General features: G+C 49.4%; 1 protein-coding gene across 1 annotated transcript; it reads left to right on the forward strand.

Annotated features, from left to right (window-relative positions):
• The first annotated feature begins 11,851 nt into the window (after window positions 1-11,851).
• Window positions 11,852-14,249, forward strand: LOC124684675 (protein HEAT-STRESS-ASSOCIATED 32-like). The gene is made up of 5 exons (XM_047218946.1): window positions 11,852-12,007; window positions 12,825-13,016; window positions 13,115-13,325; window positions 13,626-13,849; window positions 13,943-14,249. The coding sequence occupies exons 1-5, from the start codon at window positions 11,852-11,854 to the stop codon at window positions 14,063-14,065; spliced, it is 906 nt and encodes a 301-aa protein (XP_047074902.1). The 3' UTR covers window positions 14,066-14,249.

Genomic DNA, 14,249 nt, shown 5'->3' on the forward strand with positions numbered 1-14,249 from the left:
TGGATACCGTTTTATTATTATCTCGCAAATGCCCTCGCTTTGATTGTTATATGAGTTTCTCTCATCCATGCAAGGCCCATTAAATCCGTCCCTGTGCCTACGGTATTTTAATCCTGCTCGTTTACTATAATCACTACTGCTGTCTTTATTTCACCGCTCGTTATTTCACTATTCCTATCGCTATAAAACTGTTACTATCGATAAACTCTTGCGAGCAAGTCCGTTTCCAGTGCAACTGAATTGACAACTCCGCTGTTAAGGCTTACAAGTATTCTTTGTCTCCCCTTGTGTCGAATCAATAAATTGGGTAATACTTCCCTCGAAGACTGTTGCGATCCCCTATACTTGTGGGTCATCAAGAGGCTGGTATGAACTCTATTTGTTTTCATTTTTGTACATATACTCATCCATGTGAGCATGCTGTTATCACCAGAATTTGGCCAAGTCAGAGGTGGGCCGCGATCGAGAAGGATTTGAAGATATTCATGTAGAAGAGATATGTGAATCGGCCTAGTTTACCAAGTTTGGGCTAGTTAGCCCGTGTATCGTTATGGTGGGCTTATGTAGGAGTTAGAGTTTGGCCCGTGCACGGTCTAGTGCACGCCCACATTAGAAAGTCCCTTGGACTATAAATATGTACCTAGGGTTTATGGAATAAACAACAACCAACGTTCAACACAAACCAATCTCGGCGCATCGCCAACTCCTTCGTCTCGAGGGTTCCTCCGGTAAGCATCATGCTGCCTAGATCGCATCTCGCGATCTAGGCAGCACAAGCCTGCCTAGATTGTTCATGCGTTGCTCGTATCGAAGCGCTTTTGATGGCGAGCAACGTAGTTATCGTAGACGCGTTAGGGTTAGCATCGTTCTTAGCATCATATGCTCGCGTAGTGCAACCCTTGCGCGTCTAGCCGTCCTTGTGCCTCATCATGGGTGCAGGGCGGCACCCCGCTTGGTCTTTATTTAGTAGATCTGATCCGTTATGGTCGATCCTTGATTCATCAAGGATTAGTTTAATATCTGCAATAGTTAGGCCTTACAAAGGGTTGGAGGATCCAGCGGCATGCGAGGTGTAGTTTGCTGCCCCTAGACAGGACGTTCCGAGGATCAACCTAGTGTTGGTTTTTAGGCCTTGTCTAGGGCTGGCTTACGTTTACCGTGCGTGAGCGCGAGGCCCAATCGTGAGTAGGATGATCCGATTATGCGGTGAAAACCCTAGATCGTCGTGGATCTCATACGCTTTACATTGATCAAGCGGGACCACCATATATTCGGCCACCTTGGACGAATCATGGGTGAATCGGCTCCCCGAGCCGATTCACAGGACAACCTGAGAGCCGATCGAGGCTCGGATTTAACGTGTACGTGTGTGCCCCGCAGGAAACTAAGCGAGGCATCATCCACACCTTCCTGACCAGGTATAGGTCAGGTGGCACGCCCTTGCGACCCAGCATCGGCGCGCGACCGAGGAGGCTTTGCGGGCCGTCGCTCTGAGGGACTGGGGCCAGCCGCAGCCCTAGTCATTCCCGGCTCTACCGTGTTGGCCAGTCGCTGCCCGCCGGTGGGTTTCTGACGCCAACACATTCTGGCACGCCCGGTGGGACAAATCTTCAACGACAACCCTCTCGCTATCCACATCAGAGATGGCGAAAGACACCATACCGTCTTCATCAGAAGCGGCAGAAGAAACTCCGGTCACGTACGGGGATCTCACTGGCGAGCTCAAGAGGAAGTACGACGAGATCAAGTCTGCCCTCGAAGCCGACCTAATCGGCTCTTTCCACGAGACCCGTTCCCATGGCATCGGATGGAAGGGGTTCTCACCTGAAGGCGCCCTTGATGGAGTGGATTTATCCACCCCGTCGAAGAACGCACCAGGTCGCTGCGTCAGAGATCAACTTCATGGTGGCTCATTCGCTGCACCGCCACTCTGAGAGCCTGGTGAACACGTTGGAGCGCGTCGCTTTTCGCGTGATCCAGGAAATCATGAGCCATCAGTACTCTCCGTCAGGACCAGCTCTCGGGACGCATCGAGGAGAGTTGCCACTCCAGTCCCGTCCGCCGCTGCCACATGCGTTGGCAGCACCAGCTGAAGTGCCGGCTACACCGGCATTCGTCGTCTACAAGATCGGTGGTGACCCTAGTGACTACCAGTTCTTGGCTGAGGCGCCCAAGGAGATCCCGCACGGATACGCATGTGCATACGTGCCAGACTGCAGCACCTGGGCACCCTCGAACCGAGGTTACAACAGCGGGGACTTCCCGGAACAACGGGAGGAACGTCGGAGACGGAGCTCGAGAAGCGGACGTGGCTAGCTAAATACGCCACCCCGACAAAACTCCGCGAGCCCAGCTCCTGCAGTTGGCTCAGAACCGGAAAAACAAGCATGGCTGGTTAAGTACGCCACTCCGACGAACCTTCAGGGTTCGGCACCTGCAGCCATCACCGCGGATCAGATTTGTACGATCCTTAAAGATCAGTTCGGCATGATGCCGAAAAGAAAGGCGATCGGCTATACCAAGCCGTACCCCAACGAGTACGAATTGATCCCGCTACCACCCAAGTATCGGCTCCCGGACTTCACAAAGTTCAGCGGATCAGATGGTTCCAGCTCCATCGAGCATGTGAGCCGATATTTGGCGCAGCTGGGCATGATCTCAGCGTCAGACGAGCTGCGCGTGAGGTACTTCTCACAGTCCCTCACAGGATCGGCTTTCGGTTGGTACACGTCGCTGCCACCGAACTCAGTCCAGACTTGGAAGCAGCTGGAAGAGCGGTTCCATGAGCAATATCACTCAGAGGCTTCCGAGGCTGGCATTGCCGATCTTGCACAAGTGCGACAGAAGCGCGGGGAAACAGTGTCAGAATACATCCAGCGCTTCAGGACCGTTAGGAACCGATGCTATTCGGTTCACGTAAGCGAAAAGGAAGCGATCGAGTTGGCGGTGGTGGGTCTATCATCATCGATCAAGGACGTGGCCGCCCAAGCGGACTACCCTTCATTAGCACACATGGTGCGTAAGGCTGTCAGCATATGAACAGCGCCACCCGGATGTCTACCAGGACAAATTCAAGCGCGTGGTCACCATGGTTGACGCAGGCGAAGATGAAGGCGCTATGGGAGACCAAGAAATAGCAGTGGCTGAGTGGACTCGGGGAGGAACCCCCGTGTCCTGCAAATGGGTGAAGCCACCAGGGCCACCCAGGGGATTCGATTTTGACGTGACCAAGACGGAGCAAATCTTCGACCTCCTGCTCAAGGAGAAACACTTGACGATTCCTGAAGGTCTCAAGTTCCCCACGGCGCAAGAGCTGAACGGAAAGCCGTACTGCAAATGGCACAACTCGCTCTCCCATGCCACCAACGACTGCAGGGTGTGGCGTCAGCACATCCAAGCGGCGATAGAGAAGGGGCGTCTAATTTTCAACCAGTACGCTATGAAGGTCGACACCCAACCCTTCCCCGCCGTCAACATGGTGGAGTTCGCCCACCTCGGAGGGTGCCAGCCTGATTTCTCAGCCAACATCAGCATGGTAGAGCTTGGACACCGCTCTGAGAAGGACGGGGATGAGGACAGACTGCTCTCGGAGCAAGGACACTGAGGGGGCCGCTCCATGCGATCGGCTCCGTCAAGATGGCAAGCGCTACGTCACGGAGGGGGAAGTGAAGAACATAAGATATCAACGACCCCTCTCTGATCACCTCCTCAACAAGTATGTGAGTCAGTACGACCAACGCCGGCAACACGACGACGACGATAAGAGAGACCGTTTGGCTATAGGAGCCAGAAGATATCGTCGGCACGATCACAACGAGGAGGAGCACGAGCGCCATGCCACGGAAAAGCCAAGGGAGCAAGATGACAACGCCAGGCACTGGGACTGCCCTTTCTTCCGATATTGCTGGGATTCAGGAATGAGCCGATTGCCAACAATCGGCAACTGCCCGGAATGCAACCGGAAGAAGAAGGAGGCAGCCAACGTGTCCGTATTCGAGCGTTTAGGGCCTCTCCCACCACAGAGCAAACGCGCTGAGTCCCCCGCCGGGCAGATCTCGAGGATTCAGAAGACGAGGGACAAGAAGAGGAAGAAGACAGGTACCACCGTCCAAGGTGGTGCCCTGACGGACTCAGCCATTCACAAAAGCGCAGGGTTCAGCGATTGCGCGGTCTGGAGGAAGCCGAAAGGTTATACTTGCACACGCTGAGGAAGGCACGACCCGATCCGGCTGCGAAAGTTCGGCGAACCCCGGATGAGGAGGGATTGCCGCAACGAAAAGTGTGGCGCCCCAAGCAAAGGAAAGCCGATGATGAAACATCGGCTGGCACAAACATGGTGCTCGTTCGTCCGGCAAGGTGTGGAGCTCCACGACTACACGACGCACCCGAGGCGGACAACAGCAAGCGCACCAACATGATAAAGTCAGAGATTGGGCTGGTTTTGCCTACCGACATGGACGAGTAGCAAGACTACGTCAATAAGCAACATGGCGAGGCCGATCCTTGCGATCGGCCCTCCGAAACTGATGAAGGGATATTACAAAACCTTCACCGAGCGAGCAACATGGAGGCCGATTCCAGCAATCGGCCCAAAATCATCCTCACCATCCATTCTGCCTAGGGTCAACGATTAACCCAACAGGGACTCCCTGAAGAGCCGATACCATCAATTCTCTTGACAGAATCGGCTCGGGGGGCACCTAGGTGGATAAAACATGAGGATATGAAATAGTACTATCAAATATGGGGGCCGATACACCAATCGGCCTAAAAAATTCAAAAAATTTTGAGCACAGCCGATGCAGGGCCATCGACTCAAGGGATACAAGAGTTCTAACCAGAGGGTCACCATGTCAGGGGATGAACCGATCCGATCAGCAAGGCGCAAGGAATGTGCTAAGGAAACTCGGGGGGCAGCTCACCCTGAAGGTTCGCAGCGGTTGATTCGCTGCGTTACAGCTTGGAGGCTAATGATGACTCTGTTTAAAAGAGCCAATGGAGATATCGTCGGCTGATGTTCCGTTGCCACCTTCTTCACAAAGTGATGAGCAGTCACTAAAGAGGGTCGTTGAAACTGGCGGAAGAAATTTAGGGGCTCTCCTGAAGATCCCACATTATCTACCAGTTGGGGCATACATTGTTATCGGTTCATTGAGAAGCGGTTCGGAGAAATCGGCAATATCAAATTGGGGAAGCTTCTCCATTAATAAACAGGATTTCTTACAAAGGAAGGACCGATTACTGGAAGAAAGGGGAACAAAGGAGGGGCCACTACTACTAGACCTACACTGGTAGGTCCTAATCTACGAGCTGTCACTGCCTTCATCCTCATCCCCGGAGTTCCCATCGGCGCTGCTGCCGACGGGCTCCTCGTCGCTGCTCCCGGGGCCCTTTGCGGGGGCTTCATCCTCTTCTTCGTCATCGCTGTCGTCGTCGTCCCACCACATGCGAAGGCGCTTCGCTGGGGGGTAACCCTCGAGGGGGTCATCCTCGTCTTCTTCCTCTTTCTCCTCCTCCTCGTCGGAGGAGAAGCTCCCTTCCCAGGAGAAGAGGTCGTCGTCACTTGTCGCTTCCAGCTCTCCGTCAAGGAGGAAATGAAGGTCCTCTTCCCCATCGGTGAGGGGTTCGTCTTCTTCTGACTCATTGGAGAAGTCCCAGTCCCACGCGTCCCAATATTCTGGGGCGCGGGCTTCGTAGAGGGCCATCAGATCGACCTCCTGCTCGAACTCGCTGGAGGAGGAGGAATGGAGGGACAGGCCGGAGGAGGCGAGTGGAAGAGGAAGAATCCATGGCGGCTAATGGTTTGCCGAGGGCTGCTGTGGAACAAGGGGATGAAGAAAGGAATTATGAGGGTGGCCAAATAAAAAGGGGCAAAGTGATTTAATGCCCAAGCAGTTTTCGAGAGCGCAGTACCAGAATCGTCAAGTCATGCAGAGAAGGCGAGGAGGCAAGACGTCATCACGAAGTATACGGCGACAGTTCTGCTCTGCCATGACGTGACCCGACGGGAAAGGCATAATGATTTTGGAAATGTCATTTCCAAAACCAGGGGGGCATGTGTTATCACCAGAATTTGGCCAAGTCAGAGGTGGGCCGCGATCGAGAAGGATTTGAAGATATTCATGTAGAAGAGATATGTGAATCGGCCTAGTTTACCAAGTTTGGGCTAGTTAGCCCGTGTATCGTTATGGTGGGTTATGTAGGAGTTAGAGTTTGGCCCGTGCACGGTTGGGTGCACGCCCACATTAGAAAGTCCCTTGGACTATAAATATGTACCTAGGGTTTATGGAATAAACAACAACCAACGTTCAACACAAACCAATCTCGGCGCATCGCCAACTCCTTCGTCTCGAGGGTTCCTCCGGTAAGCATCATGCTGCCTAGATCGCATCTCGCGATCTAGGCAGCACAGGCCTGCCCAGTTGTTCATGCGTTGCTCGTACTGAAGCGCTTTTGATGGCGAGCAACGTAGTTATCGTAGACGCGTTAGGGTTAGCATCGTTCTTAGCATCATATGCTCGCGTAGTGCAACCCTTGCGCGTCTAGCCGTCCTTGTGCCTCATCATGGGTGCAGGGCGGCACCCCGCTTGGTCTTTATTTAGTAGATCTGATCCGTTATGGTCGATCCTTGATTCATCAAGGATTAGTTTAACATCTGCAATAGTTAGGCCTTACAAAGGGTTGGAGGATCCAGCGGCATGCAGGGTGTAGTTTGCTGCCCCTAGACAGGACGTTCCGAGGATCAACCTAGTGTTGGTTTTTAGGCCTTGTCTAGGGCTGGCTTACGTTTACCGTGCGTGAGCGCGAGGCCCAATCGTGAGTAGGATGATCCGATTATGCGGTGAAAACCCTAGATCGTCGTGGATCTCATACGCTTTACATTGATCAAGCAGGACCACCATATATTCGGCCACCTTGGACGAATCATGGGTGAATCGGCTCCCCGAGCCGATTCACGAGACAACCTCGAGAGCCGATCGAGGCTCGGATTTAACGTGTACGTGTGTGCCCCGCAGGAAACTAAGCGAGGCATCATCCACACCTTCCCGACCAGGTATAGGTCGGGTGGCACGCCCTTGCGACCCGAGCATCGGCGCGCGACCAGGAGGCTTTGCGGGCCGTCGCTCTGAGGGACTGGGGCCAGCCGCAGCCCTAGTCATTCCCGGCTCTACCGTGTTGGCCAGTCGCTGCCCGCCGGTGGGTTTCTGACGCCAACACATGCTTAGTTGGTTCATGTGAGGTATATGCCATTTAATAAAAGTCTAGTAGTTCATGATCTCTCATGATTAGTTCCAATTTATTAATAATGAGTAGCATGTCATGAATATTTGCTTGCATTATTTTATTCATAGATAGGTATGACATTGTGCTATCCTCCTCTGAATAATTCACTTGAATCGACTTGGCACATGCTCACGCATGCATATGACTAAACAAAAGTCAATTAAGCCTCGATGATTTATTTTGCTTCAGAGTTCTTGTATCACTTTTATGCCTCCGTTAATTTTATTTTGTCGCAAGCATGATTATGACAGATTATTGCTCTCTTGATTGTCGCTTCCCGGTCTATTTCTAGCCTTCACTTGTACTGAGCGGGAACGCTGCTCGTGCTTCCAAATACCTTAAAACCAAGTTGTTCCAAAGTGTCCACCATAAATACCTATGCATGGCATTTCAAACCATTCCAAGTAAATTCTCTTGTGCTACCTTTAAACCTTCAAACTACTTCTCAATTTGTGTTAATGTTTTATAGCTCATGAGGAAGTATGTGGTGTTTTATCTTTCAACCTTGTCATTTACTCTTGACAGACTTTCACCAATGGACTAGTGGCACATCTGCTTATCCAATAATTTTGCAAAAAGAGTCGGCAACGGGGTTCCCGACCCCAATTAATTAACCTTCATTAATAATTCTCTTCACGTGTTTTGCTCTGATTCATCAGTAAGCAACTTAACCTGCAAATAGATACTCCCCCATGGTATGTGAATGTTGGAAGGCACCCGAGGATTCGGTTAGCCATGGCTTGTGTAATCAAAGGTTGGGGGGAGTGTCATCCATAATGAAACTAAAATGCATGTGTAAACAAAAGAGAAGAGAGATGATCTACCTTGCTAGTAGAGATAACTTCCTTCATGGGAGCCGCTCTTGAGAGTCTGGTTGGCGAGGTGGTTAGAGTACCCACTATCATTCGTTGACAACAACAAACACCTCTCAAAATAATTTTACTTCTGTCTTTGAAAAAAATGAAAAGCTCTAGCACATGTTAATCCCTGCTTCCCTCTGCGAAGGGTCAATCTTTTACTTTTATGTTGAGTCACCATCCTTTCTTTGAGCACCTTCTTGAGAGCATAACTGTCATTCTTAGTATAATATGCTTGTCCCAAAATATGATCAGCTGTGGTATAACTTTGATGCTTTTATCTTTGACAATCTTTACTTCTAGCCTTTCTATGAACTTCAGAGGTGTCTGGGCATTTATGTTTTGCTGTACAAATACAGGCAAGCGAGATACCACTTTATCATAAACATTGCAATCCTGCTTATGGAAGTGTTTCATGATGCTTGTTATTAGTTTGTTGGTATCTCTTTCATGATTGACGCAGCTATTAGATGACTTTATTTGCATGTATCTTATTATGAATTGCTTAAGCACTTGCCATATCATGAGAATATTTACATCATATGAACAAATGTGTTCGTGAAAGTTCTTTTATCGCACTCAGTTGTTAACTGAATTGCTTGAGGACAAGCAATAAGCTAAGCTTGGGGAGAGTTGATACGTCCAAAACGTATCTACTTTCCCAAACACTTTTGCTATTATTTTGCCTCTAATTTGTGTATTTTGGATACAACTAACACGGACTAACGTTTTTTTCAGCAGAATTGCACTAGTGTCTCGTTTTTGTGCAGAAACTCGATTTTCAGGAAAATCCCCGGAAATAATCGCAATGGGCCTATTTTCACCGTGAAGATGAGAGGCCAAAAGGGCGAGCCAGGGGGCCCATGGCCCCCACACCATAGGCCGGCGCGGCCTACAGGGGGGGCGCGCCGCCCTATGGTTAAGGCGCCTCGGCGGCCCCCGACGCTCTCCTTCGGGCTACTAAACCCCTTCGACCTAAAAACGCCAAGGGGTTCGACCATATTTCCAGAGACATCCAGAACATAGTTTTAAAAACCGGACCGGACCGGCGGTCCGACCGGAAAAAACCGGAACCGGCGCCTCCACTGGTCTGTTAGGCGCACTAGACCGGACAAGGAAGCGAACCGGATTTTTTGCGGTCAAACCGCCGGTTTTCAACCAAACCGTAGGAAACCGGAGACTGGTCCAACCAGCGACACGGAATTCCTATGCTCGCGGAGGGAAAAAGAATGTGAGGGCACTGGGATTCGAACCCCGGTTGTGGGGGTAGAGTGCATACGCTTCACCCTGTATGTGGTGACCATCTATTCCATGATTCTTTTGTGATTAACTACTGAAGTCAATCTATTTAATACAGTATTTCTCTATCATATAACTAATAACAATAATAATTTTTCAATTACCGGTTCAGCAATTGAACCGAGCGGACCAGCGGTTGGACCAGTGAACCGTGAACCGAGAGCCTCACCGGTTCGTTCACCGGTCCGGTTTTTAAAACTATGATCCAGAACTCTGCCGCCATCGCGAAACTCCGCCTCGGGACCAGAAACTCCGTTCTGGCACTCCGCCGGGACGGGGAATTGGAGGGGATCATCGCCGCCATCACCACCGACGCCTCTCCATCGACCAGCCATGTTTCCCCCATCCATGTGTGAGTAATTCCCCCACTGTAGGCTGAAGGGGATGGTATGGATTGGATGAGATTGATCATGTAATAGTCATAAGATTGTTAGGGCATAGTGCCTAGTATCCGTAGATGGTACTTTTATGATATTGTTGCAACTTGTTATGCTTAATTCTTGTCACTAGGGCCAGAGTGCCATGATATCAGATCTGAACATGTTATTGATTCATGAAGATATTCATTGTTTTATGATCTTACCAGCAAGTTGTATACACATATTGCTGTCCGGAACCCGAGGCCCCAAAGTGACAGAAATTGGGATAACCGGAGGGGAAGGCGGTGATGTGAGGATCACATGTGTTCACGGAGTGTTAATGCTTTGCTCCGGTACTCTATTAAAAGGAGTACCTTAATTTCCGATAGTTTTCCTAGAGGCCCGGCTGCCACCGGCTGGTAGGACAAAAGATGTTGTGCAAGTTTCTCATTGCGAGCACGTACGACTATATACGGAACACATGCCTATGGATTGATTAGTACTTGGATACCGCTTTATTATTATATGCAAATGCCCTACCTTGATTGTTACATGAATTCTCTCATCCATGCAACGCCCGTTCATCCATCCCTGTGCCTACAGTATTTTAATCCTGCTGTTTACTATAATCACTACCGCCGTCTTTATTTCATTGTCGTCGTTATTTCACTACTCCTACTGCTATAAAACTGTTGCTACTGATAAACTCTTGCGAGCAAGTCTGTTTCCAGGTGCAGCTGAATTGACAACTCCACTGTTAAGGCTTACAAGTATTCTTTGGATCCCCTTGTGTCGAATCAATAAATTGGGTTTTACTTCCCTCGAAGACTATTGCGATCTCCTATACTTGTGGGTCATTAGAGGGTAGGTAGAGAAGGGGTGTGGAACAACTCTCCCTTAAGTAACTCAACAAAATAGCCCCTTAATTAACTTCGGGAGAAGGGGTGCCCCTCAGAAAAGGTGGTCGTAGTTACCAAGCCCGGGCTCCACAAAATTCGTAAGAGGCACTAATTTTCTCTTTTGGATAGGCCATGGAAGGATAAGAAATGATGAAATACGAGTGAATCTCTCTATTTATTCTCTAACTCACCCAATCCGATAGTACCTGTTTTAATTACGTAGGGAGAGAGGATGAATGAATAGCAGACGGAGCATGATAATGCCACCAAGGGCGCCTCATACACAAAGCATCTTATTGGTAATGATCAACATAATTAATGGGAGGGGCTTATCTGAATGTGGTGTGGCGACAACCCAAGTTGGCACCACTAGAGGCGTCATCGGATATTATGATAACAATGGGAGTAAGAGGGAGAATGCAAGGGGCACAAAGGGGAGCACGTCAAATATAAGGTGCTAGAGGAGGCATCAAAGAAGAAGGAGAGGGGGCAGAGGTCAGGAATGAGAGGAATGTGATGAAGGTTTGCTGGTGGACGGCCCCAACGCGCTATAGTGCAAACCCTTTCTTGAAATGTTAGGATCTGATGACACCCATTTGGGATGCCATAACTTTCATAGAAAATAACTCTGATTTCAATTTGAAGTTTTGGCATTGACACGCTCTCCGAATGTTAATATTCAACCACAAATATTATCATGAAACATAATAAAATCACCTTATCATGAAAGCGTTTTTTCCTGATAAATACATATGTACTCTAAAATTTTCAAACATTTTTTTAAAAACACTGCCGGTTAAATCATAAATATTCGGTCAAATAATCATGTATTTATGCATGCAAAATAAAGGGGCTATTTTTTTTCCTAGCGTAAAAGGCTGTTAGTTTAGCTGCACAAAACTATGGGCCTACCATTATGGAAACGATCCATCTGAACAGACGACTCTCGAACAAATCGCCCTGGCCCAACACAGCCCAGAAGACTGGCCAGCCTCCGTGGCCGGTCCCACCGGTGACCCGTCACAGGCCACACGTCATCATCACGCGACGCGATTCCAGAAGCAGCGGCAAGCTTCCACGCCCTTCTCCATTGCTCTTTATCGGCCGACCACGAAGAACCGAGAGAGAGAGAGAGGCGCCGCCGACGACGACGATGAGGGGGTGGAGAGAGGAGATGGTGGCGCTCTCGCTGCAGGGGCACGGCGCCCACGACGGCGACGACGACCGGCCGGAGAAGCCGCGGCGCTACGGGGTGACGGAGATGAGGAGCCCCGACTACTCCTTCCGCCCCGCCCACCTCGCGCTCCAGGTCCGCCCGCCGCCCCTAGCCCGCCTACCCCCCATTTCCGTGCCCTGTTTGTGCCGCATTGCATCGTGACGAATTTGAAGCGCGAGTAGTTCGATTCCGGCCTCTGCGCTGCGTTCTGGTTTCTGATACGCATGCGTCTGGTTCGAAATCAGAAACTTACTGATTCCGAATTCGAGCTGAAATCCGGTTTGGTGCTTAATTGGGCGTCCGATTAGTCCCTCGGTGCATAGGATTGACGGATACAGGTTTAGAAGTTGGAGCGCCTGCCGATTACGGTTCGACTTATGGATAATTGTTGGGGTTTACAGTTTATTTTACCTGATCTGTACTTTGGTAGAGACGTAGAGTATATGCTTTCGCTTAGATTTGCGAGGATCTAGGTTTATTTGGTGTGAGTGTGATTGGCGTGTACTATAAGAGAGTCACTGTGAATATGGATACGATAGAGTGCACCTGCAAAGAGGATGTGTTTGCGAAATGGGACTGTACTGTACTTCTTGCGCACAGTTTTTTCATTTCTTCATCTGCAGGTGCAGTTTTCTCATTTTGAGCGTGAATTCAGATTCAGGCTCCCTGTTGTTTCCTTTTGAAGGAAGGAAAATGTTGCACACATTATATTCAAATAAAAGATGAACCATCCTGAATGCTATTAAGAAAATCTGAAGATACAGCAAGAATTATGAGAACAAAGACACGTAGCTTCTTTCTTGAGTTCCCACTTACTAAACAGCTATGTTGCTCAATAGTTATGCTGCATCTTTTCGCTATCTAGTCATTTCTGGCAGCAGATTCTCAAGCCTGCGGTATTTTATTTCAGGAAATATTGGAGTCTATCGGTCCATTTGTCGATGGTCTCAAGTTCTCCGGTGGATCTCATAGTCTAATGGGAAAAGAACTGATTAGAGAGATTACCGATTTGGCGCACAAGCATGAGATGTATGTGAGCACAGGTGATTGGGCAGAGCATCTTCTGCGTCAGGGACCATCTTCTTTCAAGCAATATGTGGAGGTATTTTGGCATTACCATTGTCTAAGTGTATTCCATATGTGCTGATGTGCACAAACGTGTCTGAAGCCGAATACATGACATGAAATATATTGTTGCAGGAATGCAAAGAGTTAGGATTTGACACCATTGAGCTGAACGCTGGATCTCTGAAGCTCCCTGAAGAGGCTGTACTGCGATTAGTCCGCCTGATAAAGAGTAGCGGTTTGCGTGCGAAGCCCCTGTTTTCAGTGAAGTTTGACAGCTCTGATATTCCTGCATCTGGTGATAGGGCGTTTGGGGCTTACATTGCTCCAGTGAAGCAGAGCTCAGGTAACTAGCAACACTACCTCTGTAGTCTCTACTCATATATATGCTGTGCTATGTCTTCAGTCCCTAGAGAATATTGGCTACACTCCTCAAATCAATATGAGTTAGCCATTGACAAATGTTGGTATCTTATTCTCTGTTATCGTAAAAATATTGTTGTTGCTGTCTTCTTCTGACTGCTTCTCTGAGAGACTGAGCATCACCTACTTCCCTTCATCAGATAACTACATTGCACTCCCTTATTTACAACACATGCTGCTTCAGAAAAATAATATTTGCAACACATGCTTGCCTTTTGTGCAGAAAGAGTCGAAGATGTTGATCTGTTGATTAGGAGGGCCGAGAGATGTCTGGAGGCGGGTGCAGATATGATCATGATCGACGCCGACGATGTTTGCCAGCACACCGACTCTCTGAGGGCAGACATTGTCGCGAAGATTGTCGGCCGCCTCGGGCTGGAGAAGACCATGTTCGAAACATCCAACTCCAACACCTCCGAGTGGTTCGTCAAACGCTATGGCCCACGGGTACTCACCTTCCCCTGCCTTCCCCAACAGATTGCAAACAGATTACTCGCTGTGTTCTATGATCTGATCCTTGGAAATGATTTGTGAGAGCAGGTGAACCTCTTCGCCGACCACTCCGAGGTGATGAATCTGGAGCGTCTCCGAGGCTTCGACACGCGCAGGGGCAGCCTGCCCTTGCTCACCTCGCCGTTCTTCCTGGTGCGGCGGCCTTTCTGAGCGCTGATATGTTGAACTCAGGCCTGTCCTCCTGATGTGACAGTTTATTTCCGATGTTAGCTGTGCTGAGACCTAAGCGATGTGTTGATGAAGTTGAGTTCTGGAACTGAGGCAGTGTGGTGGTTCGTAGTAGCAAGAAATAAGGCGGTAGTTTGTGTTCTTTACTGTGGTGTGGACTTGTCGT

Source organism: Lolium rigidum, chromosome 1, assembly GCF_022539505.1.
Source record: "Lolium rigidum isolate FL_2022 chromosome 1, APGP_CSIRO_Lrig_0.1, whole genome shotgun sequence".
Lineage (NCBI taxonomy): Eukaryota > Viridiplantae > Streptophyta > Magnoliopsida > Poales > Poaceae > Lolium > Lolium rigidum.

Coding starts and splice junctions, on each gene's coding strand:
- LOC124684675 (XM_047218946.1), top strand. CDS start 11,852: ATGAGGGGGTGGAGAGAGGAGATGGTGGCGCTCTCGCTGCAGGGGCAC. Junction 13,326..13,625: donor TCCAGTGAAGCAGAGCTCAG/GTAACTAGCAAC, acceptor CCTTTTGTGCAG/AAAGAGTCGAAGATGTTGAT. Junction 13,850..13,942: donor TCAAACGCTATGGCCCACGG/GTACTCACCTTC, acceptor TTGTGAGAGCAG/GTGAACCTCTTCGCCGACCA.